Source organism: Clinocottus analis, unplaced genomic scaffold (assembly GCF_023055335.1).
Source record: "Clinocottus analis isolate CAN_PGR_092001 unplaced genomic scaffold, fCliAna1.0.p SCAF_4, whole genome shotgun sequence".
Lineage (NCBI taxonomy): Eukaryota > Metazoa > Chordata > Actinopteri > Perciformes > Cottidae > Clinocottus > Clinocottus analis.
The window spans coordinates 5,033,138-5,060,816 of record NW_027176153.1 but is presented as its reverse complement, the minus strand read 5'-3'; the positions used below and the strand labels follow the sequence as shown (position 1 = coordinate 5,060,816).

At 42.4% G+C, this 27,679-nt stretch overlaps 1 protein-coding gene across 5 annotated transcripts in view; it reads left to right on the top strand.

The window, feature by feature from the left end:
* vps13d (vacuolar protein sorting 13 homolog D) overlaps positions 1-27,645 on the top strand; it is a 52,848-nt gene extending 25,203 nt beyond the window's left edge. For 3 of the 5 annotated variants that reach the window (XM_068597104.1, XM_068597105.1, XM_068597103.1), the window contains 41 exons: positions 419-643; positions 764-1,056; positions 1,639-1,772; positions 2,103-2,258; positions 3,995-4,178; positions 4,389-4,463; positions 4,556-4,756; positions 5,586-5,675; positions 5,935-6,075; positions 6,184-6,309; positions 7,955-8,029; positions 10,872-10,977; positions 11,448-11,600; positions 12,226-12,361; positions 12,470-12,517; positions 13,415-13,565; positions 13,712-13,928; positions 14,013-14,260; positions 14,349-14,540; positions 14,631-14,757; positions 14,945-15,087; positions 15,610-15,740; positions 16,121-16,296; positions 16,592-16,715; positions 16,899-17,134; positions 17,227-17,329; positions 17,760-17,917; positions 18,047-18,155; positions 18,285-18,455; positions 19,239-19,343; positions 19,549-19,698; positions 20,306-20,455; positions 20,606-20,702; positions 20,798-20,946; positions 21,675-21,809; positions 22,713-22,880; positions 23,143-23,275; positions 24,522-24,717; positions 24,980-25,111; positions 25,208-25,448; positions 26,688-27,645. In XM_068597104.1, coding sequence (XP_068453205.1) covers positions 419-643; positions 764-1,056; positions 1,639-1,772; positions 2,103-2,258; positions 3,995-4,178; positions 4,389-4,463; positions 4,556-4,756; positions 5,586-5,675; positions 5,935-6,075; positions 6,184-6,309; positions 7,955-8,029; positions 10,872-10,977; positions 11,448-11,600; positions 12,226-12,361; positions 12,470-12,517; positions 13,415-13,565; positions 13,712-13,928; positions 14,013-14,260; positions 14,349-14,540; positions 14,631-14,757; positions 14,945-15,087; positions 15,610-15,740; positions 16,121-16,296; positions 16,592-16,715; positions 16,899-17,134; positions 17,227-17,329; positions 17,760-17,917; positions 18,047-18,155; positions 18,285-18,455; positions 19,239-19,343; positions 19,549-19,698; positions 20,306-20,455; positions 20,606-20,702; positions 20,798-20,946; positions 21,675-21,809; positions 22,713-22,880; positions 23,143-23,275; positions 24,522-24,717; positions 24,980-25,111; positions 25,208-25,448; positions 26,688-26,819 — 6,217 coding nt within the window. In that variant the 3' untranslated portion in view covers positions 26,820-27,645. The remainder of the gene's footprint in view (positions 1-418; positions 644-763; positions 1,057-1,638; positions 1,773-2,102; positions 2,259-3,994; positions 4,179-4,388; positions 4,464-4,555; positions 4,757-5,585; positions 5,676-5,934; positions 6,076-6,183; positions 6,310-7,954; positions 8,030-10,871; positions 10,978-11,447; positions 11,601-12,225; positions 12,362-12,469; positions 12,518-13,414; positions 13,566-13,711; positions 13,929-14,012; positions 14,261-14,348; positions 14,541-14,630; positions 14,758-14,944; positions 15,088-15,609; positions 15,741-16,120; positions 16,297-16,591; positions 16,716-16,898; positions 17,135-17,226; positions 17,330-17,759; positions 17,918-18,046; positions 18,156-18,284; positions 18,456-19,238; positions 19,344-19,548; positions 19,699-20,305; positions 20,456-20,605; positions 20,703-20,797; positions 20,947-21,674; positions 21,810-22,712; positions 22,881-23,142; positions 23,276-24,521; positions 24,718-24,979; positions 25,112-25,207; positions 25,449-26,687) is intronic. The other 2 variants (XM_068597107.1, XM_068597106.1) reach the window with 1 other exon arrangement.
* The last annotated feature ends 34 nt before the right edge of the window (positions 27,646-27,679 follow it).

Here is a 27,679-nt window from a genome sequence, read left to right as displayed (position 1 = left end):
GGTATTAATAAAGGATACTTTCATAGCTGGAACAGTAAAATATGTGTAGCTAAAATAATAACATCCCTGTCAATTCACAATCATTTGAAAAATCTAACCTGATGCTCTGCAAAATTCCAACACATGCGGTTACATTAAATATTATATACACTTCCTGCACCAACACAACAAAGACCACAACAAAGCAAAGCAATACAAGTAAAATGTAAGACAGCACACATTATATGATTGAGTTTAAGTCGAGTGAGTTATTGCGATATTCAACAAAGTTATGGCATATTTTCATGGGCATGTTTTGATAGCCACAGATTGCATTGCTGTGTTGTGTCAGACTTGAGCATTGTTAACTTCACCTTTTACCTCCAACGAAGATTTGAAAATACCATTTTGATATTATGTTTGTATTTCTCCTGTAAAGGTTTGACTTTATGAAATCCAAGATTCTCTTTGAGAGTTTGTCCAATGGATCCAAGTCCATCAACTTGGTGTCTCACTCCCTGCTGGCGTACGACACTCGGCGCACCAAGCCGAATAGGAGCACTGGTAGAGCAGGCGGAGCCAGGCACAATGTCTTTGACTGCATTCTCCAGCCCTCCAAAACAGGCACCAACCGGGCGACACTGCAGCTGGAGCTGCATTATAGGTACAGCTGGGATTTGTCAAGCTTAATGGAACGTATCTGAACATAATTAGGAATTGAGATTTAAGTAGTGTTGGGTAGGAAAAGACTTGGTCACATATGTTGTGTTCCACCTTCTGACAGATCCACACGTGACTCCTCCTGCTTCACGGTGGTCCTCAACAACCTAAGAGTCTTCCTCATCTTTGACTGGATTCAGCTGGTGCGAGACTTTCTGCGGGTGCCGGTGGAGAAGGCTTCCGGCAGTACTGAGCCTTGTCAGCGCTGGCCCAGCAACACCAGCACTGACTCGGGCGCCACCACCAGCACCATCGGGGCTGTCATGCCAAAGACAGTCAAGAGCGGTGTGGTCACCAAGAGGTCCACGGTGCCGGTCACCCAGGACCGATGCCTGGAGGTCAAGATTAACGTCACAGGTCAGAGAGTGATGATAAAGAGAAAAGTATACCCTGAACCTTGATTTTAAATACTATAAATAAGGTACTACATACACGTCTGTAAACAGTGACCAATTGGAGCAGACTTGGCGTTTTTGGGGAGAGGGCCTAAAAAGACAGCCTTTAAAAGCATTTTAGACAGAGGATAAATATTTTCCCCCCCAGATATATATTTAAAGAGATGGTATGAAAAAAGAAAGTGTTATTTGAAGGTAAAGCATGTAAACATGCCCTATTACAAACTCCAAATAGAAAGGAGGATACATTATCCTTTTATCAATCCCTTTCGGAGCTTGATATGACCCCTTTAAGTCAGCAAGGACATTTACATTTTGATAATTAGTGTTGTCATATAATTGTGGGTGCCGTGTTTTTCATTTTAAGCTCATTATTAATTATGAAAATGTCATTGAGCTGTGCCTTGACAAAATACAATCTCTCCCTCCTGGATTTGTAACATGGTCTGGCTCAGAATAGGTTGTGGTTGTTGTTATTTTTGTCATCATATTATTAGCAGTATTATTTGTATTATATGAGCTTGTGGTCTGTTTGTATCTGCAGGCACAGAGTTTGTGGTCGTGGAGGACTCGTCTTGTCTGGATACCAACGCCATCATTCTAAAAGGGACCACTGTCCTTACCTACAAACCCCGTCTGCTGGACAGACCCTTCTCTGGCAACCTCGCAGGAATAGAGGTGACCTCACCCACTGTCATAGCAACGTCATGGTCAAACATTTTTACTCGACCACTACAAAAACTAGTTTTACCACTCCTGCCATTCATCCTTTTAATCAAAGAATCACAATCTTAAAGAGTATACTTTGTTAAACAGATAGTAAATGTACTGAAATACTGCTGCTGCTATAATTGCTGTACTGTGCTACTTTTACTTACACTGGCAAATATTTAAATTTCTACCCAAGGAACTGCTGCAATTGTGTTACTTTTGCAAATACTGTTCTATTATTGCTATGCTAAACCAGTACTGCCCTACACAATATATATGTGCATCTTGTCCACTTAGGTGTTCTCGTGTCGGCTGGGCAGTGAGCAGGAGACGGCACTGTCCATCATCGACCCAGTCAATATTCAGGTGGAACTCTGTGGGAGCCCCACATACCAAAGTACCTCCGGTCTACTGGATGCCTTTAATGTTGAGGACATCCCACCGCTGCTGGAGGCAAGGAATTAACCCTCAACTAAAAGAGTCGCTTCAGTATTTCAAGAACTTTTGAAATTGGTTCAGTATTGAGGTCAAACACTGCAGACAACAGCCACTAAACAGGCGGTAATGTAATCAGTGCAAGTCCTAACTGTTGATGTACACTGAAAGGCTCAGATTGTTTTTATAGGTTTCTGACAAAATTATGGAAATGAGCCCATTCTACTTCTTCACCTTTCACTTTCTGACTGTTATTGTGTCTAACCAAGACACACAGAAGTCTCATTCTGAAATCCCATGAGAGGGTTCGACCCAATGAGCACAATATTGGGGGTTTCGGGGGTCTGAGACCACTTAATTAAGACTTTAGACTCTCTGAAAGCTTCAACAGATTGAGTCTCTGAAACCTTTAAATATTTTATGTCTTTTGCAATTGTGTCTAAAATGTCTTTAAAAATTGCCAGCAGTTTGTCACTAATGTATTTTGCACACTAGTTAGACCCCATCCACGCTGTTGATATCATCTCAATATTCAGCCATGGCATTGAAAATACAGAGAGAACACTAAGCGACACTTTCTGTACTCCAACACAAACACTGACAACATCAGCACTTCTCTCCAACTCTCACGTACGTTTCAACCGTCTGGCATCAAGTAGAGTTCAATTCAGTTTATTTTATATCGCCCAAAATCACAAATACAAATTTGCCTCTGAGGGCTTTACAATCTGTATACATAGACATCCTGTCCCGGGACCTCACATCAGATCAGGAACAATTCCCCCAAAAAAAATTTAAAAAAAGGGGAAGAAACTTTCAGGAGAGCAGAACAATAGATGTTATGTGTAGCACATTAAATGAATATGACAGAAATTATTCATATAATGAGTAGTAGGCATGGACCATGATCCAGATAATCATGATCCATGTCAGCAAAAGGAAGTAGAGACGAAGCAGGACTGGTTCCAGACAGCCACGATCCATGGAAACTTGAGGCGAGGAAGCACAGAAGCTTCGGGAAAAAGTAGAGTTAGTAATGTGCATTGAAGAGACAATAATTTACCAGGAAGGAGAGAGAGAAGAGAAAAAGAGGAGCTCAGTGTATCCTAAGATGTCCCCCAGCAGTCTAGGCCCTTAGCAGCATACTTAGGTGCTGGACCAGGGCAAACCTGTCAGCCCTAACTATAAGCTCTATCAAAGAGGAAAGTTCCCTTTCACAAGACTTTCTCCGAAGCTAAGTTTTGCTAGACACAAGAACAAACATCGTAAAATACAAAAAGATCTGTAGGGTCCTTGTAGGGTCTATAATATTGTCAGACACTATCAATAACATGTTCTGCTGGATAGTGTTAAAGCCAAGCACCTTTAGTTGAAATAAACCAATGATGAGGAGTTGCCCAATATGATAACATCCTCCTTTAATACTGGAGCAACTTTAAAACAAAAAATGAGTCACTTCAAGACAAAAATATAGAAAACTAGGGTTAAAAAAACAGTGTCAGTTGTTAAGGCAATACAGGCAACACTGTTGCCTTAAAACAGGCAACAAGTGTTAAGTAACACTGTTGCCTCACACCTCAAGGAGTTAGGCTCCAGCCCTTGAGAGGATGAGCAGGTACAGCTAATGGATGGGTAGAACATGTAAACTAGTGGAGTCATTGTATAAACAAAACAATATAATAACACATCCACCATGTTGAATCTATTATTATCTTCAAATGTTTGACAATTTTGGCGATGTGATTCTCCGGCAGATTCAGTTTCCTACTCTGGACATCCGTCTGTCGTACAACGACATTCAGCTCTTCTTGGCCATCGCTAAGTCCATCCCTACCTCCAGCTCTGCGCTGCCTGCTGACTGTGATACCAGCACCGCACCCAGCACTGAGCCCGTTGCAGCCAAAGACAGCTTCAGGCAGAAAACTGAGGCCCTCATAGGTATGTGAAGACCAGTGATTACGTTATTTTTGCTTGTGGGTGTGTGTGTGTGTGTGTGTGTGTAAACTTTGTGAATCTAAATACTTTTAAAAAAAATTAAAAAGTGTTTTCTTTTGTCTCAATTATCCTTAGTGGGATACATCGTGAATTGTTATCACTTATATAATTTCACTACTTATTGCTGTTTATGAATGTGTGTTGTCTCCGCAGAGGGCCAGCTAAGCCGTTTACAAGACCTTGGCTTCAGGAAAGAGGACTGCAAAAGGGCCCTGATCCACTGTAAAGGTGAGTGAGACCTAACACTGGTTCCCCCTCTTGTAGTCCTGTCACCATTATTTAATGAAAGGCCATATAAAAACAGACAATGCGTCCCCCAGGCCAGTTGGACCAAGCTGCCACGTGGCTGTTGGAGAACGCTGAGAATATGGCGGGCCATGCCAGATCCAGGACTGACTCCGGCTCAAGCAGCCACTCAGCTCCTCTGTCAGGAGTGGAGGTGAAGGCTGAGAGTGTGTGCATCTGTTTCATTGATGACTGTCTGGACTGTGACATACCACTGGCTGAGCTCACCTTCTCTAGTAAGTATCATATACATAAGATACAGCTGCACCATCAAACATATGATGAAGACTGGAGATTATCTTTCTTAAAATAATAACCCATATTATTATGATGATGTAAGAGTCATTATATCTGGCTCCAGTGTTTGGTGCTCAACAAACATTGCTTCTACAATGTAATTAGGAGTCATTCTTCTGGTGTTCACTAACCGTGGTTAGTGTTGCTTAATGTTTCCCGACACTGCTCCTCTTTTATTTCTCTATCCCCACATTTCTGAGTCTGAATCTCTCACAGTTGAAATAAATCCACATTGCTCCACATATCCACATATCTTAAGAACAAGAAAACTGCATGTTGTTCGTCAAACTTTAGTGGGGTGAATACTCCATTAATACTACTTCTTCATACTCAGTGTATTACTACAATAGATGTAGTTTGCAGAAACAGACAGGAGAAGCAGCACATGAGCAAAGTAAAGTATTTTAGATGCGTAAAATAACTGGCATCAGTTTAGGTGTATGCTACATTTAGAATAGTTTCACCTCTTTACCTTGATGTCAGACAGACCTTTCTGACAGGGTACAATCATCTATGCTCTCTGCAAAGCCACAGGGCTCCTTTTTAACAAAACAAATCATTTGATTTGCAGAACCAAGGTGTCTCTGGTCCACTGTTGCTTCAATAAGTTTATTTTGTTTATTTCAGAACTCACTCAGAATGTATTACTGCACTACTTACACAACCAACAGTGCCTTGCAACGAACAAATGATAAATGGTTAAGTAGATAAACAACTGCACATACAGGAAGTTGACGATGACCAGTATGTATCTGTTTGTGATTGTAGGGCTGTATGTGCTGCAGCGCATTGGTTCTACTCAGGAAGGAAAAGCCAGCTTTGCTCTATCAGGAGACTACTACAACAGAGAGCTGTCAGGTAAGATTTACTGATTTACTGCTGGCATCAGAGCATTGATTTCCTGTTTCAATGATGTATATGGTTTGTTCACAGACATCAAAAGAATGTCCTTCTCATAGTTTCGACATCAGTTTAAATGGCTCTGTGCTTAAACAAGGGGAAAAAAACAATCAATATATATAACAATATTGATCGGACCAATAAGCAAACTTCAGTGGTTCAACAGAAATTAGATTGTTTTCATCAATAACTCTGTGGGTGTGGGTGTGCGTGTCAGGCTGGGAGCCCTTCATCGAGCCTTGGCCCTGCTCTCTGGTCTGGCAGCAGCAGGCTGCCGGCCGACTCCATCCTCCACGTTTCAAGATGGGGATCCGAGCCAAGCAGAGACTAGACATCAACATCACTTCGGTCCTGCTGGGTGAGTAAAGGCTAGAGCACGCTCCTCTGGACATCCTCTACACGTCCGCACAGCTGGTTGAATAGCATCCTGTCCGATGATTCAGTACTACTTATCTGGTCCTTCCAGAACAATACAACACCACCAAGAGCGCCTGGATAGCTGACTACTGTAAGGAAGAGGAGCACACACCCCAGTCTTCACCTTCCCTGCCCTGGATGGGCTCCTCAGTCGACCCACCCAGCTTCAGTCAAAGTGAGTTCCAACAACACACAGAACCACAAATAAATCACTAGGTAGTAAGGTACTTTTTCACAGAAATACTTAAAATATCTTTTAAATTCATTTAACGGAAAGCGTTACTCTTTAGTTTTGTGCTACCAGATTTCATCTTTATGATTGTCTTTGTTGTTGAAATTGCTATTACTAGTCAGAACAAACATGCTAACATGGCAAGACCATCTGCATGCAAAGTTAAGTACACTCAGAAGAAAGTATGAGGTGACTATTTGTGTATCTGGTAACCTAAAAACACTAAAAAAAATGTTAGTGACGGTTTGAATTCTGTGATAATCAATATTTTTCTTCTCGTCAACAAATCTCATGTGCAGAGGAAACAGCAGTATTTGTATCCAACTGCATCTTCTCCCAAATAGATCTTCTTTTTCTGACCACAACGTCCACAAACTGTTAAAACACATATATGAGCCACACTGTTGTACTGGCGGACATGATCCTTCATAGTTTATTTTGACTCACTCCCAATGTCCTACTGTCACAAATACTCACGAGAGCAGTATTTCCTAAACCTTGTTTCTGGGGCCCCACACATCACTTTATATTATCTTGAATAAGTATTTGTTTTTGTCTTGTGTTACTAAAAAGCATATAAGCATGAGTCTCACAGCCGAGGAAAAAGCTCTGGTCAGGAGGTCTGGAGGTTCATCAGCTGATACATCTGTGTGTCTTTCTAGACAGCAGCAGGTGAACTGGTTGTAGCTGGGTGGGTTTATTCTTGGAATTTCCTTGAGCTGTGCTCAGGCTCATCACTCTCTCAAACACCCTTGATGACCAGTAGATGTACCAGTGATGCTCTGGGGGGTTTGATCTCTGCTGTAGAGCCTCCTGTTCTAGACCGTCAACATCTCATGTCAGGAATCATGTTTCTTTAGCTCCTCCATAAATGTTAAGACACAAGCCTTTCATATTAGACTCAATGTTTAAAGTAGGCTACATTTATCATAATCATAATAATCAGACTCCCTTGTCTGGCTCAAAGGTGTACTGCAGATGTATATGTTAACCGTTATATGTTAACTGTTATATACATTGACTAATAGACTTGGAGCTGAGAGCCACAGAGTTTTCACAAACATAAACACTCAGTGTTGGTTTTAATATTTCTCGGGGATTTGTTGATGTTCAGAATATCATAGAATAACACCAGATAACTTTAACGTGTCTGGTTTAGTCTGGTTGAAAGGACTTTGGTTGGTTACTTAAGTGGTAAGTGTTGTGTGAGAAACTTGGTTGATAGGTTGTTCTTTTCTGAGCAGTCGTTGGCAGAAGAGTTTTTCACTGCTTTGTTCCAGCCTTTTAAAATGTTTTTTTTTTTTTTTTAAATTTCATTTGCAAGTGAAATTATGTCATCAGCCAATGAAATGAAGCACAGAACCTGTCACTCATCAGCCAAGTTTTACTTATTCCTCAGTTGAACAGGAACTGACTAGGTTTGATATGCTGGTTGCTATGCTGAACACATGGACATAGAAGAGGAGCATGGATTGCACTATTCATGAACATACAGAGTACATGATGATGAGGATGATAAACCTCTAACCCCCCTGTGTGTTCCCTCTGCATGTGTCTTTGTGTAGTAACTCTCTCTCTCTGCTGTCAGGTGCTCCTCTCGCTCACCTTAGAACTAGGAGCACAGCCACCTTGACCTGCCTCGAGCAGCAGATTCACTCCAGAGGTACAGTTCAGAGTTTAGTCTCCCAAACAGTCTCCCTCAGCAGCCCACCCAGCTTTAAAGCTTTCAATCAGTCATCATCAATTGCTCCACAAGAATGCTTCGAACATCTGGCAGTGTTGTTGGGTAATACGAATCAATCCATATAGAGTGAAAAGCCTCAAATATTTCATAGCAGAAAACTGTTTAAAAATTATGAGGTGGCTTAAGACGAGCCATGGACCACAACACTTCCCAGTTTGAGTGCAATCCACTTTTCTTTCATGTTGTTTTCTTTCTTCCTTCCTGGTTCATTTTTCATCTATCTATAGTTTTAAAATGACTATCATTAAATCTGTTGAGCCCCTGAGAGAATTAGAAAGCTGCAAGTCACCAAGTAAAAACATAAAAACAGTGGGTTGGACTATTGGGAGGTACTTTAAGCTTTGATCATGGCTCCCGGTAATATGCTAGTGCCAAAACCAATAAACTCTAAACTCAAAACCATAAAACTATCATTGTTCATTCAGTGTTGGTTTCCTTCAGTGTTGGTTTCCTTCAGTGTTGGGGTCATTCAGTGTTGGGTTCACCCAGTGTTCATTCAGTGTTGGGGGTCATTCAGTGTTGGGTTCACCCAGTCTTCATTCAGTGTTGGGGGTCACTCAGTGTTGGGGGTCACTCAGTGTTGGGGGTCACTCAGTGTTGGGGGTCACTCAGTGTTGGGGGTCACTCAGTGTTGGGGGTCATTCAGTGTTGGGTTCACCCAGTCTTCATTCAGTGTTGGGGGTCACTCAGTGTTGGGGGTCACTCAGTGTTGGGGGTCACTCAGTGTTGGGGGTCACTCAGTGTTGGGGGTCACTCAGTGTTGGGGGTCACTCAGTGTTGGGGGTCACTCAGTGTTGGGGGTCACTCAGTGTTGGGGGTCACTCAGTGTTGGGGGTCACTCAGTGTTGGGGGTCACTCAGTGTTGGGGGTCACTCAGTGTTGGGGGTCACTCAGTGTTGGGGGTCACTCAGTGTTGGGGGTCACTCAGTGTTGGGGGTCACTCAGTGTTGGGGGTCACTCAGTGTTGGGGTTCACTCAGTGTTGGGGGTCACTCAGTGTTGGGGTTCACTCAGGCTGGGTTGCACCAACAAGGATTAACTCTTGAACTAGGTGTAAACCAGGTTAGTGTTTTATTCCAGTTGCACTAAACTTTAAACCTAGTTTAACCTTAGTTTACAATTAATTCTGGGTAAATCTAACCCTTTGGTAATCTCGGTTTAATTTCCATTTAAATCTAGATTAAAATCAAATCTGTTGCACCAGTTATTTTAAACGAGTTTAACGAATCCAGGGTTAACATTTAGATGTCCAACACATCTCTAATTAAATATAAACCAGTTTAAACCTAGATTTACTAACCCTAGATTAAGATTGGTGCAACCCAGCCACAGTGTTGGGTTCACTCAGTGTTGGGTTCATTTATAGTTAGGTTCATTCTGTTTTGGCTTCATTCAGTTTTGGGTTAATTTAATGTTGGGTTTACTTATAGTTGGGTTCCCTCAGTCAAATTTATAACTTTAAGCCTTACTTTTCTTAGCTCGCGTCATGGAATGTACCCCAAATTAAAGAAAGAACATATTTAACAATACAAATTACATCTAAACTATATTCCTTACTGATCACTTACACTTTTTACTTAGTAGTTACCTTTATCAATTATAGACTTCATAGTCAAGTAGCTAAAGCATATTTCTTTCACCAAGGTTTTGTGAAGTTGGACCATAGTGTCGCCCTTGTTGTAGTTTATTCCAACTCTACAGTGGAAAGCCATCGACAGCTGACCTACCTCTTATAGTTGAGAAGATCTTGCTGTAAAGGTTTTAGAGATTCAGTTACATCTACTTCACAACTGACTGAATATTCAGTGGCGTGGTGATGACTAGTCTGAATAGATACACAGCTCATAGACTGTCTTGTTTTTCTGCATATTCCAGACCAATGTTTCTCTCTATTTAGTTTTTTGCCTGAACAGCATGACACGTTTGTCATTTGCTTGGCACTGCATGACCTGTAGTTGTGAATCCATTGTAAAAAATGGACGTGCGTGCGTGTGTATGTGCGTGAGCGTGTGCGTGAGCGTGTGCGTGAGCGTGTGCGTGAGCGTGTGCGCTCGCGCTTCCCAGATCTATTCATGTGTAGGACTATAATTTTCTGGCATTTTGTAAAATCAGTAATATTCCAGTGTGATGGTAAGTATACAGCAAAAATGCGTCATTGTGTACAGTTTTCGGTTAGTGACCTTGATGAACATCATCAGTGATCTACAAATTGCCATTGATCTCTAAATCCTTCATGTTAATGTGAAAAACATGAAAAATGAGCATGAGGCCAAGCAAAGCCAATTATAACTGCTATACTGTTATAATTGCAAATATGACTTTTAAAGGGGTACTCCAGTGATCTCTATGAAGTTGAGGGCACATTTAAGAAGTTATGGTCCCCGGTATGGGTACGGTACACACCCCCAGTTCATAAAGAAGGCTTTGTGTTCGGTTTGCTGTTTGGGATCTCCAACCAGAGTTATTGTGTCAGGGCCTCTCGTGCCACAGAGGATACGATACAGCTGTTTTCACAGGTTGACTATTTGTCTTTGCCACTTCTAAGTTGACCTTCTCTTGTAAAATTTGTGGAGATCCCCTTTAAAGGAGCGAATTCCAAGGCAAGTGCCCTTTCTGCTTTTTAGGTCTCACAACCCAAGAAGAAAACAAGCGCATGACCATACACTACTAAAGTTAATAATAATAATATTATTATTAATAATAATAATTAAGACCAAGCGTATTCGTCTTCTCTCCAATTCAGTTTTCATTTGTGCTTCTAGCCGAGATCAAGCTGTCCAAGAGGAGGCAACCCTTTGTGCCATACGCTCTGCGCAACCACACAGGATGTACCATGTGGTTTGCCACTCTAACTACAACCCCCACACGGTAGGTGCAGCCGTGGGTGGATTACAAAACAACAAAGCTACATCTCCTTGTAGTTGTTTTCTGTCTCATTGTGTTTGTTTTGTGTCTCTTTGAGGTTGTTTCACCCCTGTTCCTAGGGAGTGAGTGTCGTGAGTCTCTTTGTGTCTCTTTGCCGCTGTTTTAGTCTCATTATAGTCTTTTTGTGTTGTTTTCGGATTATCACGGTAATTCTAGGAAAATATGTGACGGCACCACCTATTCTCACTGTCTATTTGTAGAACATTTGCTATGACGATACTGGAGGACAAAGTGTATGTGAACAATGTCATACTGATATTATTAACACCGTCAGATCTCCTTATGGCAAAGATCTGACAATATTTAGTTTTTATTTCTGGTATGAAGATGTGTAGAATAAGTGATATTACTGTTAAACTTCAGAGTGTGAGGCTTCACAGCGTCAAATAAATATCTCCACATGTTCCCCACAGGGTGGCGCTGTCCCACAGCAGTAGTGCAGACTCCATCTCAGACGTCCATAGTCAAGGGACTGATGACACTCACAATGTCAGCCAGTGGAGGGAGGTGCTGCCTGGAGAGGAGATTCCTTTTGAGTTTGAAGCCCGCGAGAAACTCCGCCACCGGTACAGATCTGAGTCACATCCACAGCGCCTGTGGATTGTGTTCAATGAATATGAACATGTTTATGAAACTGTTGTTTTGTTTGGCCATCGGTCTTACTGGTTTGATTACATTTAACTCAGCAGTAATTGTTGCGAACATCTGTGTGAAACTAGAATGTCGTTATAAATAGATGTCTGCTCTCTTATTAGGTCCTGTCACATTAGTTTCTTACTTCTTTGTTTCTCTTTCTCAGTTCTACTTTAAAATATTCTACATCAGCTTTATTGCAGGGATTTGTTATTAAAGCTAATAGGATTGTTGGCTAAAATGAACCCCAGAATATTAATAATAATAATTTGTATAATAGTACACAAATGTATGCTTCTGCAAAGCTGAAATTCGTTACTCTGTGATGACTGATGAACTGCATATAGACACAAGAAGGCCAAAGAACCTCTGCAGCAATCTGGGTTCCATCTTCTTGGCTGGAGTTTATCATTGTATATGAACACCAGTTAGGTGGTCCTTAGCAAATGATCACTCTGCGCAGTGCTTTGGCTTGTCAACGCACTCTAGTCTAATGATTGAGTGAAGGTGAATTGTGCATTCAGTAAATGATGATTATGTATCATTGCTCCTCTGCAGACACACTCATGAGCTGAAGCTGCACCAGCTTCTGGTGCGGGTGTGTGGATGGGAGCAAGTCAAGCCGGTGTCTGTGGACAAAGTGGGCGTTTTCTTCCGTTACGCAGCTCCGGACAGAAACAACTCGTCCAATACTGTGAGCACACAGTCTTGAAGTCCAACGCAACATTCTCGTTGATAATGTTTCTGACGAATTGGCCCGCATTTGATGTAAAACTTGTGTTTTTCTCCCCCTTTTCCACAGGTTGGCAGTCCTATTAGCAGAACCAACATCATCCACCCGCATGTCTATGTGAGTCTTGTTTCTAAATGAGTGTACCGTCTGAGTAAGCATATGCTGCCACAGTAGCAGCTGTAACACTCGTGATGTACCAGGAAACAACTTAGCAAATGGAGCAAAGATAAAGAACATGAAATGTGAAGATCTTTCAAGGTTCAAATAATGTTTAGCATGAACTAATTAAGGCCTGGTATAGTACATGTGGAGATGGAATTACCTGTATTATAAAAGTTTAGCATAAGCTTGGCACACAATGTACATTTACACAGCACTAATTCAGCACAACAACAGTCATGAGTCAACCACCCTCTAATGTTGCTTATCCAGTTTCTTTTACAATGTGATTAAGTTGTTGTCATTGAAACCTAACATCTCCTGCAGATGTTTAAAATTATATATATATATATATATATATATATATATATATATATATATATATATATATATATATATATATATATATATATATATATATATATAAATTTAGGGCTGCACCTGAGGAGTATTTTCATTAATTTCATCAATTTTTTGTGGTGAGAAGGAGGAGCAGCTAGGGAATGTTTTTGGCTTCAAGAATGACTTAGTATCAAGTATCAAGAAGTATCAAGACTTCAGGTGAATATTCAGTTTGACAGCAACATAGCAGATCTTAAAACAGCCAGGTGTCTAACTAAAATACTGTATGATGCTAATAAAACAGGGACATTAGGGAGAAAAAGGATTGTCTCTTGAATTGTGTCCTAACTTTAATGAACTAAAAACAGCAAATGTAGTTAAAGGTAAAGTGATTCCCGTATGTTTTACTGCCATTTTGAGAGTTTTGATCATATTGAGATTAAAATGATGAAGCACAATTCTTTTGCCGAGGATAATCATGACATTTGTTTTATCGTCCCTCGGACCCCTCAGTTCTCAGCCCTGCCTCCAGTCAGAGTGGTGTTCTCCATCACGATGGAGGGCAGTGCCAGGAAGGTCATCACTGTCCGCTCTGCCCTCATGGTGAAGAACCGGCTGGATGTTCCTATGGAGGTCAGACTGGACAGCCCTTCTGCTCCTGACAGTAAGTCTGCTCCCTTTTAGGTCCATTGATTAAGCAGCAATACATATTCAAAAGTCAAGTACATATAAAGACATTTTTTTTATTTGTATTATCTTATTTCTTGTCATCTCATTGTAATGAAGTTAATTGTGTCTCTGTGTTGACAGAACCAATGGTGTTGCCTCCGATCCTTCCTGGCCAGGCCTTGGCGGTTCCACTCCACCTGACATCTTGGAGGCTGCAGGCTCGGCCCAAAGGCCTGGGCTTGTTCTTCTGTAAGGTTCCCATCCACTGGACCAGCGTGGAGCGGCCCGGAGACATCAGCAGCAGCAAGAGGGAGTGTCAGTCAGCAGACTTTGAAGACAGCCTTAAGCGCAACTTCAGGTAAATAACAAGTCAGCCCGACATTTAGTTACTGGTTCCTCCTTATATCTGGAACCGTTCTCCTCAACTCTCTGTCTTTTGCAGGTTTTGTGTAGTCATCAAAAAGGAGAACTACCCGGATCAGCAGCCCGCCAAGACAGTTTCTGGCAGCACTAAGCAGATCTATCGACAGCCAGGCCACACCATCTACCTGCTACCCACCATGGTGCTGGCCAACCTGCTGCCCTGTGACCTAAACTACTACATCAAAGGAACATCCATTAAAGGGGCCCTGAAGCCAGGAAAAGAGGCCGTGCTCCACGCTGCCGACCCCTCGCAGAACATGGAGCTAGGTCAGCGCTCGCCCAAAGTCTTTCACTGGCTGCTGTTTCAACATTTTCCCTGTTCTCACTGCTGGTGTTCATGGTGTGTGTCCTCCAGGAGTCCTGCTGGAGAGCTTTCCCGTGTGCAAAGAGCTGCTGATTCCACCTGGCACTCAAAACTATGTGGTACGCATGAGGCTGTATGACACCAACAAACATCTGCTCTGCCTCACCATCCGCATCGTCTTGCGAGCACAGGGGGCCCTGAAAATCCTGATTTCTGCCCCTTACTGGCTGATAAACAAGACTGGTAAAGTTTTTGTCCTTCATTTGTACATTTTACAGAAAAAGTCTTTGTTTTAGGAACTTTATCATTCCATAATACACCATTCTTCTGTAGGTCTGCCTTTAATCTTCCGTCAGGACAACGGCAAAGCTGATGCTGCAGGCCAGTTTGAAGAGCACGAGTTGGCCCGAAGCCTCAGTCCGTTACTATTCTGTTACACTGACAAGGAGCAGCCTGCTATGTAAGTGTATAAGAGACCAGACTACTCTGTTCCTGAGCATCCATAATCCACACACACACTGATGACATGCCTGTTGTTTAGTGTCTGTCACGTTGACATGTGCACAGGATAAAATCCCCAACTCTACCTCTTGGTCCCACCTGTCATGTCCTTACATTCCATCGTTCCCTGTCTGTCTTGATCCCAGGTGTACCATGCGAATCGGGAAAGGGATTCACCCAGACGGAGTTCCAGGCTGGTGTCAGGGCTTCTCCCTGGACGGAGGGAGTGGAGTCAGGGCAGTGAAGGTTATCCAGCACGGGAACAGGCCTGGCCTCATATACAACATAGGCAAGTTGATACACTCCCAAACATTACAAATGGAAAGCACTGACCAAACAAGTGTGATTGATTGATAATACAATACCCAGGTTGGGCCCTTAGCCTGATCTTTGGATGCATTGTGTTTTTTTGCAAAGGCATATAAGAAGATGCAATCTATTAAAATGTACTCATAGCCTTTCATCAGGACTGTAGTTCTTTTCTCATATAATTATTCCTTCTCTGGATGCTTTGAATGTAAGGTCTGGTCCATCACCGCAGCTCCTCTTTTACCATGATAGAGATCATGTTTTTTGCACTGAATCTACATTAACAATCGTCAGTTATTGGCACACAGATGGTCTTCTGGCATAAAGTAGCACTCCATCTCTATCACATTGCACCAGCTTTTTCTGTCATTTGGATGGACGTAGCAAAGATATCGTGACATTTCTTCTCTAACTGATGATATTCAAGCCAAAATGTTGCAACTGCCACATTACAAGTAAAATGTTTGTGAGGCATTGGTTGATCCCTGTCTGATCAACACAGGCATCAGCGTGCGGAAAGGAAAAGGACGCTACAGGGACACTCACATAGTGACCTTTGCTCCGCGCTACCTGCTGGACAACCGCTCAACACACAAACTGGCCTTTGCTCAGAGAGAGTTTGCAAGAGGAAAGGTAAGAACTGAGAGTAGCCAATCTCAACCCCTGGTTGAGATTGGCTCAAGGATCTTTGTTGCAGACCTCCGAAACTGTCCCTGTTGCTTAGGGAAATAAAATATTCCTGGTTACACTCCAGTTTTCTTATATGTTGGTGGTGAAACGTATAATGACTCTGTTTAAACAGTAAGCGATTTTATTTATATATATATATATATATATATATATATATATATATATATATATATATATATATATATATATATATATATATAGTATTTACAGTGAATATATTGTTCTGTTGAGTCTGTAGCCCTTCCCCCAGTTTGTCCTGCAGGGGGACAATGAATGCAACACAACAGAATGTGGTTCGTCATTAGTGAATACATTTGTTGTAGGGTACGGCCAACCCTGAGGGGTACATCGCTACCTTGCCAGGCTCCAGCGTCGTCTTCCACTGGCCCCGCAACGACTACGACCAGCTGCTGTGTGTGCGCCTCATGGACACCCCCAACTGCACTTGGTCTGGAGGCTTTGAGGTCAACAAGCCCAAGTCCTTTCACGTCAACATGAGGCGAGCTACATATATACATCCACTCTGAAGCACCATCATTTCATTTCAGTAGCTTTACTGTGGTCGTAATGAAGTAATGTTTTTACTTCATTATCTGCTAAGATTATTGTGATTATTATTACTGTGTAATATCAGATCTTTGCCTAGATGTTGTGTTGCTGACTCTACATACTGGGTGTTTTTTTCCATGCTGTACCCAAAACAAATTCCACCCCCGCGATCACAATTCGGTCATGTTTTCACTGAAGCAAAGGGAAGTATTCGACAGGTTCTAAGTGGATCTTGATTTGAACAGGGACACACTGGGGAAATGTTTCTTTCTGCGGGTAGAGATCACCCTGAAGGGAGCCACCTACCAGATATCCTTCTCTGACGCTGACCAGTTACCTGCACCCTTCCGCATCGACAATCTCTCTGAGGTGAGCCACAGCAGCCTGAACTGGGACTACCTGCTCCATGAAAGAATCATTATGGACATACCCGCAAAGACATTATGCTGTACACACCAAAAGTAGTTAAGAGTTGTGAAGAATGATAAAACTAATCTCAAGAGATAAATGATTGAATACAATGAATAGATTCCTTTGTTTGAATCCCTTTAGGTGCCCATCCAGTTCTGGCATCATGGTGTGGCTGACATTAGGCTGCAAACTGAGGTGAAGGCAGGCTCAGTGCTGGACTACGCCTGTGATGAGCCCACACTGCCCCCCTACCTCACGCTGACTGTGAAGGGAGCTGGATCCTCAGAAGTCACGTCTGACATGAACTTCTTCAGAGAATACAACAAGCTCTACTACGAGAACTTCATCTACATCGCAGCCACACACACCTTCTCCCCGTATGGACCAACAACATGACTAATGCAAAATGTAAGGTAGTTATCAGGTTGTTTTATACAGCAGTTAAAGCAGCATCTTTTTCTTGATGCAGGAATGTTGAGAAGAGACCTGTTGGGAAGAAGCGTATGGTGAGTCGTGCTGAACTGGTTCTGGATGTGGACACCAAGACTCAACGGGTCATCCTGAAAAAGAAGGTACACTTGTTAGGTTAAAATGACCCGGTGATGAAGAAAGAACCGACTGTTGAAATCATTGACTCTTGATTGAAATCAAGAGTCATTATCCTACATGTTTAGAGAGGAAGAGCGAACACTGAGATATCTATTGCCTGTTAAGTTAAAAGAATAATCATAATTTTGATAATTGATAAAGTTAAGCACATGCCATGTGAGCATGTAATGTACCTCCTCTGCTTTATGTGATCTCTTTAGGCTCAGGAAAATGATCAGCAATTTTACCACTATCATCTGACATGTTATAGACTTAAAGATGAACTGATTATCAAAAGAAATGTCTATATAGATATTGTACACCATTGGGAAAATATTTATGCATTGATGTAAAAAGCATTGAGACATAGTCCATAATAGGTGTGCTGTAACTTGTCCTCTGATCATTGTGCAGGAGCCGGGGAAGCGCTCCCAGCTGTGGAGGATGACGGGAACTGGCATGCTGTGTCATGAAGGCTCATCCCCGCCGCAGAGCAAGCCGGCACAGCCACGCCCACTGGACTCCTCCCTGGTGCTGGATATTGCAGGTCTAGCAGCAGTCAGTGACAACAGGTTGGTACTGTGTGCAGCTGTAGTGAGTCTATGAGCTCAACACACATGCTTCTCTCAGGACTAGTTTACAGTCAGTTGTGGACATCTATCATGAACAATTTGAATTTGAGAGGTGTCTGTCTCTCACAGTTTTGAGCCATTGATGCTGAGGAGGCCGGACTCCCGCCGCAGCACCACTCAGACGTGGTATTTCAGCTCAGGCATGCTGACCTGTGGCCTGCCTCGTCTGGTAGTGCAGGTGGGTGTGCACCAAACTACTGTATGAAGATAGGAGCTCCTCTCCTCTATGCACTGCTGTGTACTGTTAAAACTCACATACTGTATGTGCTTCAGTTTTGTTTCATTATGTATGACTTGTACTCTTCAGGTTAAGGGCGGGATGGCAGGTCTGTATGATGGAGCAGAGGTGGTGCTGGGACCGGACTCGGGGCTGCAGGAGCCCGGCCCTGAGCAGCAGTTCATCAATCAGAAGATGAGACCTGGTTCTGGCGTGCTGTCGGTCCAGGTGCTGCCAGATGGACCCACGCGTGTCCTGCAGGTGAAAACACAAGCCACTAAAACTGTCATTGACTGGATTAATACTCTTTCAACAGTAGTAGCATTGATACTGAGCAGCAGGTGTATTGTTTTGATTAATCAATGCGAGTTAGTTGAATTTTACTAAAATCTTTTGATTAGAACCCGACGTCTTTAAGTCAAAGAAAAGTTGCAGCTAAAGTTGACTAATCACACATGAAAGAGATGCCCCCCACTGCTCTACAGTGTCCCATGTTTGGACCTTTATATCCTTGTGATGAAACGAGAGGTTTTAAAACCCAGATTCTGAACCAAGATGATTAAGTTTAAGTTAGGGGGATATGTCCAAAATGTTTATCACAATATGAATCCTGTAAACTTGCAAAATAATCAGATTTTTTGATTAATGTGAGTTTGTCTGTGCTTGTTATTATCAATTTAGCTGAAATGATTGTGAATCACAATATGTCGATATGATTTCATCATAATTGTGATAGAATTACGGCTCAGTGCTTGCTGATGGCAACACTGCCAACACAAAATAACACCAGTTGTTACGAGTCTCAGTTACCTAAGTCTTGACAACTTTAGTTTAGTAAAACACAATGTAATAGACTGAAATTACTTGTTTGATGATTTGTGGTTTTGAATATTGCGTCCACATACTTCAATATATTACAGAATTTGAATACACTTTATCTTTAGTATTTCTCTGCTTGCATGCTCAACATCTGATGTTATCTACTTTCACCGTAGCTTTTAATTATGGTGATGGTGAACCTCTCAAACGTGTGTTTGTTCGCAGATCAGTGACTTCAACCAGAGGAGAATGATCCGGAGCGCTTCCTCCACGGAACAGGAAAGGGCCAAAGAGGAAGTAAAGAAGAAAGAGCCTGAGCAGGAGCTGGAGGTACCAGGAACTATTGATTGATATTGATTGATTGATTGATTGATAACTATTGATATTCATGTCCGTCAAATTACATGACTGATTCATTCAGGATATTTCAATCACATCTGTTGAACAATGCACCTGTACCTCGTGCCAGGTGCTGAAGCAGTCCCACAGTGATCTTCACTGCATCCTCTGACATCTGCTCTGTCTTCATTCCCAGGTGTTGGTGAACCTGGAGGAAGGGGTGGGTGTGTCTCTGGTCAACAAGGTTCCTGAGGAGCTTGTGTTCACTACGCTGTCCGGTATTGATGTCCACTTCACCCGCACTGCTGCCAACGAGGTGTTAGAGCTCAGCATTCAGAACATCCAGGTGAGCACTCCGCAGCTGTGGAAACATTCAGTAATAATTGCATTCATAAGTAGTATTGAATAATCCACTGTGCTGGTTTGATCCAGAAGCTTCCTGTGAATTTCTTTTCATCCCTGCTTATTTACATAACCTATACCTCATGGAATTATTCAGACTTAACAAACCAAACATTCCCGCGACAACACAAAACCTAAATATCAACCAACAAAAACCTCCTACAAATAACGCTGTCGGTAAAACAATAAATATACAAACCCAGACACAATACACAGATCCAAACAAGATAACTTGGATAAAATATACAGAGTTTGTCACTCATATGAGTGACAAACTCTGTATATTTTTTCCAGTTCACAAATCAATAGTCTACATTCCATAAACAAGTGTGATTATACTGTAATTTGTTAGTTTTCTTTTCCTGTCCACTATTTTTTTTTAATATCCAGAAATGCAAAATACATGCTCAAAATGGTATTTATTCAAAGCTCCATTCTCAATGGATATCACATGTAAGTCAGGAGCAGAACCTTCTTTACACAATAGCTATTCCAGTATTTTAATGGAGAGTGTTGTGTGAATACTTGGTCATTTGTGTTCTCGTCGTCAGGTGGACAACCAGCTGCTGGGTAGCACCCAGCCTGTGATGCTGTGTGTGACTCCCAGCTCCAGTGACAGCGGTGTCAGCGACAGTGGCCCGGCCCTGCAGGTCAACTCTGTCAAGGTTCCCAGCAGCCTCATGCTCACTGATCTTTTCAAGGTATGTCACACACTGAATCACACATTACTTTTGTTTTCATATCAACACTAGATAATTCATGTTTTCTTGAAGCTCGACTTTTCTGGTTAGCCAGAGACTTTGATGTACTGAAAGCAACCGACTCATGATCTAACAATGATGTGTTCACAGCACCTCATGGTGACGGCCCGGCGCTTCACCGTCATCATCGAGGAGAAACTGCTTCTCAAGCTGCTCAGCTTCTTTGGCTACGGACAGACAGAAGCTGGTGGGTCATCACTTAAACGTCATTGTTAATAATTTTGTGACACTGTGAGTAATAAGGTGGTTTTCACTCACTGTAATAAACTGTAATGAATGCAGAGCTGGAGAAGTTGGATGAAAACATTTATGAGAGGCCCAACGAGGATGCAGGACCTCCCAAACGGTACTACTTTGAGAACCTGAAGATCAGCCTTCCTCAGGTCAAACTGAGTGTCTTGACCTCTCACAAGCTGCCTCCTGATCTCAAGGTAACTAAACATGACACAGCATACGCCTAATAAATCTGCATCTAGCTGATGCAGAGTACCGTCCCCTTTTATAGAGAGCAGCATCTTCTCTTCTTAAGACTTCATCACCTGACTCTAATGACATTGTTAATGCAGAAAATATCCGCTGGACAGCGGCAGTCGATAACGGGTTCATCACGGCAAACATGCATCCTCATTAAATCCGCCACCAAACACCAAAACAAGCAAACACTTAACATGTCACTAAGCTTCTCTAGCTTCAGCCCTCCAGCTCCCACTGAGCTGTACACTGACCAATCACAGCACACGTTAATAGTTGCGGTGGGCCTGTGACAAATCACACGTGCAGACCCTCTAGAAGACGGTTTCTGGTATTCTGACCAGGCCGCTCTTTCATAGAGGAAGACAGGTGAAATGTAATTGAATAAAAATGGTGTTAAACAGGTCCCAAGAACCCATACAAGAGGCCTGGAGGAGCAGAGGAACAGATGAAGGCAGCTATGCAATGAGAAAATGAGCTGTTAGGGAAAATAGTTATAATACATGTAGTGTATTTGTGAAAAACAAATATATTATAAAATAGCTATAACTTTTTCAATGTGTTTGAGGCCAGCAGAGAAGGCCCTGACGACCCGCCACACATCATAATTGATGATTTATACAATCAAGGAAAAAAGCTGCCCTGCCTTCCAATGTTTTCTCATGTGGATGTTTTCTTGTCACTGTAGGCCCTGAAAGGCACCTTGGGATTTCCTCTGGTTCGCTTTGAGGATGCTGTGATCAACATGTACCCGTTCACCAGAGTGCACCCCTACGAGACCCAGGAGATCATCATCAACGACATCCTCAAGCACTTCAGAGAGGTAAGAGGGTTCGGACATACTGCTGTGAATTTATTTGCCTCAGTCTCCAAGTTATTCCAAATATTTTTCCCAGTGTTGTAACATTTGTGACTTTCTTTTGTGGTTTTATGAGTCGTAATAAATTGTTAAGATATTGTTGTTTATAGTGCTTTTTTTGATGAAGAGCTCTCCAGAACCCTGGGGGCCTTTTCTGCTGGAAAAAGACACCATGTGGTCGCAGGCCTTTATTGAGTTGAAATGAAAGTCACCTGTGACCTGTGCTCATGACCCATTTTTATGGATTAAAAACATCTTCCACTATGCTTGATTGTGTCAGAAGAATGTTGAAAGAGTCCTCCCCAAGCATCTCTTTACCTCCTCAATGTGGACGGTCTTCACTATAGTAACAACATCAAGCTCTACATTCATACACTCTATAGTTTGAATAACTAAAAGCATTTTTTCCTCCTTAATATAATCTTTTGTTATCAAATTTACTCTTGGCACTGTTGCTCCTTTTTTCTATATTAGCTTGACTACATTCTAGCTTTATGTGATCATCCAAATTCTTCCTTAAGTCTGAAGTGTTTCACTTCTTTATTCATGACAAAATCAATTAGAGAGATCTGTTCTTGCTTCAATGTTTTGTAGCTGATCAGATAGAAATATAGCGTACATCTAATGAGAAGCTCATGTGGGAATATAATACTTAAGATGCTTTACATAGGGCGGAGACAAACGAGACAAAACAAAAAATAGAAAGACAATGGAGCAAAACAAACAAACAAACAAACAAAACATAATAATAATATTCAGAGTCTACATACCTTTCATTGTACTTGAGCAAACTTTTAGCCTATAAGCTGCTCCTTGGACCGAGTGGCTCCTGTCGGGTCATGACTGTGCAGTGTTTCCTGTCCGTAGGAGCTGATCAGCCAGGCAGCTCAGATCCTGGGCTCCGTGGACTTCCTGGGGAACCCCATGGGACTTGTCAACGACGTCACTGAGGGCGTGTCTGAGCTCATCAAGTACGGCAATGTGGGTGGTCTCATACGCAATGTGACCCACGGTGTGTCCAACTCTGCTGCCAAGGTACACCTCCGATAGCTTTTCTGTGTGGCTATGTTTGTACTCTTCTGTATTGGTTCTATATTCACTGTGCTAAATATTTGACAACATCCTTTTCCGATACACTGATGCATCACAATTTATTTCATTTGAATGTATTACTTGGCTACTGCATTGTTGTAGTATATTGTACAGGTGTAATATATACTTGCAAAGAAATGTAGGTTAGACTTGTAAGAGTGGAAGAAGCCATGGAGTGTGAACACCTTCCTTTTCTGTGTGTCAGTTTGCAGGGACTTTATCCGACGGGCTGGGGAAGACCATGGACAACCGGCACCAGAGTGAGCGAGAGTACATCCGATACCACGGCGCTACCAGCGGAGAGCACCTGGTAGCAGGGATCCACGGACTGGCTCATGGTACAGCCGGATCTATTCATCCATTGCAGTACAGCTAGGGGCCCAAAGAAACACTTAGTGGGTCTCTGAATTAAGACTTAGGACCCCGAACACCTTAAAACTAAAAGTTAATTTATTTCCAGATTGAAAGGTGAGGAGCAGCAGGCAGAAAGAAGGCTGCTAGGATGAAACACACCACCAAAAAGAGATATAGTCAAGTTTATGAGATGCATATGGACATGGCGAGTAGAAACAGCAGGTGTTACAAACATGAGCTGTTCAGTATCCCTAGAAGGAGACCTCCCTGTTTGCTCAGAGGGCAGACATATCTGTTAGGGTCTAGTGATCTGCTCAGAGCGCTGGAGTTTAATAAGCCGGTAGATAGTTTTACTTCCTTTTGGTGCCGAGTCCTCATGACTGAACAAGCTGTGCAGACATTGGTCAGGCTCTGTGAGCAATGTTTTGGTGATCAGTGGATGTGAGTCCAGTGTGTGAAACTGCACAGAAGTCACGTAGTTGTAGTTGTTGTACTTAAGAATAAGATCTAAGGTGTACAAAGTCTCTCTACTTGACCTACAGCAGTTGATAGATACAACTCATTAGATCCTGTGTTGACACAAGATAAGACACGTGAGGAAGTCTGATCTAATTAGTGTTCATGACTTAACAACCGATGAAATCGTTTTTGTCAAAAGAATCTTTCTAACTTTTTAAACTTAAAAAAAATAAGATCTGTTCTTGGGTTATAGATCAGGTGATCAAAATAAAGTTCTGACTTGTCTCACTTGCCTCTCGGGATCCATAGCTGTGGTTTATATGTAGTTCTAATTTCATTGAATGATAACAAGTAGTGTGAAAGAGCTTTGAGTGGTCGGAAGACAAGAAAAGATCTGTACAAGTACACATCCATTTACCATTTAGGTCTTTGTCTGATCCGGGACCCGAACAAAGTGGACCATAAATAAAAAAATGAGTTCACGAAACACATCCCTGATGGCTTCATTAGATCTGTCCATTGGTTGGACTGACCCAATAATTCATGTGAAAAAGTTTATTTAGCCTTGTACATAGTACAATATGAAATCAACAGTGTTTTTGTGCAGACAATCAACTATACAGTGTGTTGAAGCAGACCAGTCATTTAGCAATCAGAACAAATGATCGTGCAGTTCATATACATGAGAAGCTCTTGATGATCCAGCTGTGTCTGAGCTGTCAGCACAGTTCTTCCAGGCTTAGGCCCTCAGTGATGACAGTTCTTCCCCAGGTATCATCGGAGGCATGACGAGCATCATCACGTCCACAGTGGAGGGCGTGAAGACGGAGGGCGGAGTCAGCGGCTTCTTCTCGGGCCTAGGCAAAGGTCTGGTCGGCACCGTGACCAAACCGGTGGCTGGAGCCCTGGACTTTGCCTCGGAGACGGCCCAGACGGTCCGGGACATGGCTAGTCTCAGTAACCACAGGTGGGTTGAGTTTATCACCTGCATTATGCCACTTCACCTTCTGTATTCTACGGAGTCTAAGCGGTTTTCAGGACTCTACAGAGCAAACATTAAGAGAGGAATTTGTTGCAGCATGTAATGACATGTAATGAAGCCTGAATGTTAAGCAGGTGTCGGTTCAAAAGTAAAATAATGACTGCCTAAAAATACGGAAGCAAGTCTTGTCAGAAAGCCGTGAAGCTGTGATTGGTGGTTGAAGTGTCTGTGGTTGCTGTGTTGGCAGGCTCAGTGTGCAGCGGGTCAGGAAGCCTCGCTGCTGTAAAGGACCTCAGGGTCTGCTGCCGCGACACTCGGCCGCACAGGCTGACGGTCAGGAGCAGCTCTTCCGCCTCACTGACAACATCCACTCTGAGTTGTGAGTGTCACTGGTTCTCTACAATCGTACACACTGAGTGACTAATACTCTGATTACCTTCAGTTCCATCAGACTGACTTCTCTGTCTCCCTCCAGCTTCATCGCTGTGGAGCCCATCGACAGCTATTGCGTGCTCATCTCCTCCAAAGTGGTCTACTTCCTGAGGCCGGGAGACTTCGTGGACCGCGAGGCCATCTTCCTGGAGGTCAAGTACGACGACCTCTACCACTGTCTGGTCTCTAAGGATCATGGGAAGGTGTATGTGCAGCTCACCAAGAAGGCTGAGGGCACCAGCAGTGGCGTGGCCATGCCTGGCCCCTCCCACCAGAAACCCATGGTGAGACACTGACGAGTCCTGCATTGGCACCTAGATAGTACGAGTGGCCTAGGTTTACCCAAATCACACGATTCATTTCGCCTTTTTTACACGACCAATGGATTTGAAATAACGCAGTCAATATGTGGTTGAAATGTAGACTTTCAGCTTTAATTCCATGGACGGAACAAAACTATCGCATTAACACTTTAGGAATTACAACCTTTTGTTCACAGTGCCCCACATTATCAGAGACTCCGAAAAAATTCGAAAATTTGTCTAACAAATGGTTTGATGTTACCTCCTTATTATTCTTTCATGACAAATTAAGCAGATAAAAAGGTCTGGAGAGGATTCAACATGTCTCATCTGGTAGCTTGGTCCAGAGAACACTCAGCAAGAGAACCAAAGAGGTGTCAATGCAAGTGAAAGAGCCATTCAAGGGCTGTCAAAGCACACAAAGCTATCAGGCAGGTAGCAGACGCATCAGGATCCACCAAATCAACAGTTTGGTACATTCGTAAAAACAAGAAGTGTGCTGGCAAGCTCACCAACACCAGGTTCTCACCAGGCAATCATTTACTGCAAAGGGCTTTCCTCCAAGTATGACAAATGATCATTATAATCAGTATTATGTTAGTTTGGTTCCTAAAATGTGGGGAACCGTGTAAAAAAGATTTTAATTCCTAAACAGTTCATGCGATATTCCTGTTCTATACATTGACTTAAATCTCAAAGTTTACACTTCAACCACAAATTGACTGTGTCATTTAAAATATATTGCAGTTGTTTAAATAGAATTTTTTTTTTAAAAATGTGTCTCCGTCCAAATGCTGCTGGACTGTATGTTAATTTTTAACTGCATTTCAAAAGCATCAACAAAGGAAAATGAGTCTGTTTGCTTCCATCCACGACTGCTCTGTAATTATTTTGAGTTTGTTGACCGAGATGAGCAGTAGATGAAAATCATTATACCAATGAAGAAGAAGAGGGTGCAACAAGATGCCGTAATTTAGCGCACCTGTCAAACCTCAATGATGAACAATGGAATGTGTTTCATGTGTTGTGAGGAAGTTTTGCAGCATGTTTTGTCTCATGTTCACCTTCATCTCTGCGTGATATGTTTCCTTTCCACTTTTTGCTTTTATCAATACACCAACTTTTCTATTTCTTTGTGCATACTTCAATGTCAGTTGTGTAGTTTTAAGCAAATCTGCAGAAACAACCCGTCTTAATCTCTGTGTACCAACTTCTCCACAGGTCCATGTGAAGAGTGAAAACCTCGCCATCAAAATCTCTCAAGAAATCAACTATGCTAAGAGCCTGTACTACGAGCAACAGCTCATGCTGCCTATTAGTGAGAACGAAGACTGCCTGCTGCTCGAGTCCTGATCACATGACTTTTCTGAGGGACCTTCTCTTAAATCCTAAGAAGGTGACGACTTTTATTGATATTTGTAGGCCTCGGCGTTTTAAAGTGTTTGGAAAACTGCAGTAAAGCGAATAGTCAGACACCTGTGCACTTGGTTTAGTCACATGACCAGATGTTTGGCAAAGCACATACATGCACAGGACATACAACCACACACAAGGCAGTGTTAGTGTGACTGTTTATTTAGAAAACACTGTTCCTCTGTCTTTATACGACTGCTGAAGACATCCCCAGGTGTTCTATGTGTTTGTGAATAGACAGAAATGTAAATAGAGCTACGTACCAATACTATCGAATAGTGTACATACTGTATTAATTATGAAGTATGAAGAATAACAACAAAAGCTGATAATGTTAAATGTAACAAACTGCCTTTGCAACTCTATTTTGTGTATAAGAGACTATTAGTTGGGAGTAGGAGGGGGGGGGGGGGTGAATTGCACTGACACGGGTAGGGAGGGGACATGCAGCCTCCCGGCCTCACACACTGAAGCCTTTTACAGTCACACACCTCCAGGTCTGACGTGTCTCCAATTTTATTTGACAACCCTTTTTTTAATGAGCCGCTTCTTTCTATCCAGAGGTCTCCTCTAATTGACAGTTTGCACTTCCTTTAACTTGTATTTGGGTTTTGATTTGGTGTCAGATGAGATTCTTTTTAGTTGAGTGTTGGAGAGGTGGAGTGGAGGCCAGTCAGAGAGGGAGTGGACTGTGGTGGATATGTGATCCTGTAAACTGATGTTCATGTGGACACTGCTTCAAATAAAGCATCACACTGCAGCGCTCTCTGGGTGGGACCTGTTATTGCGACACAACACCC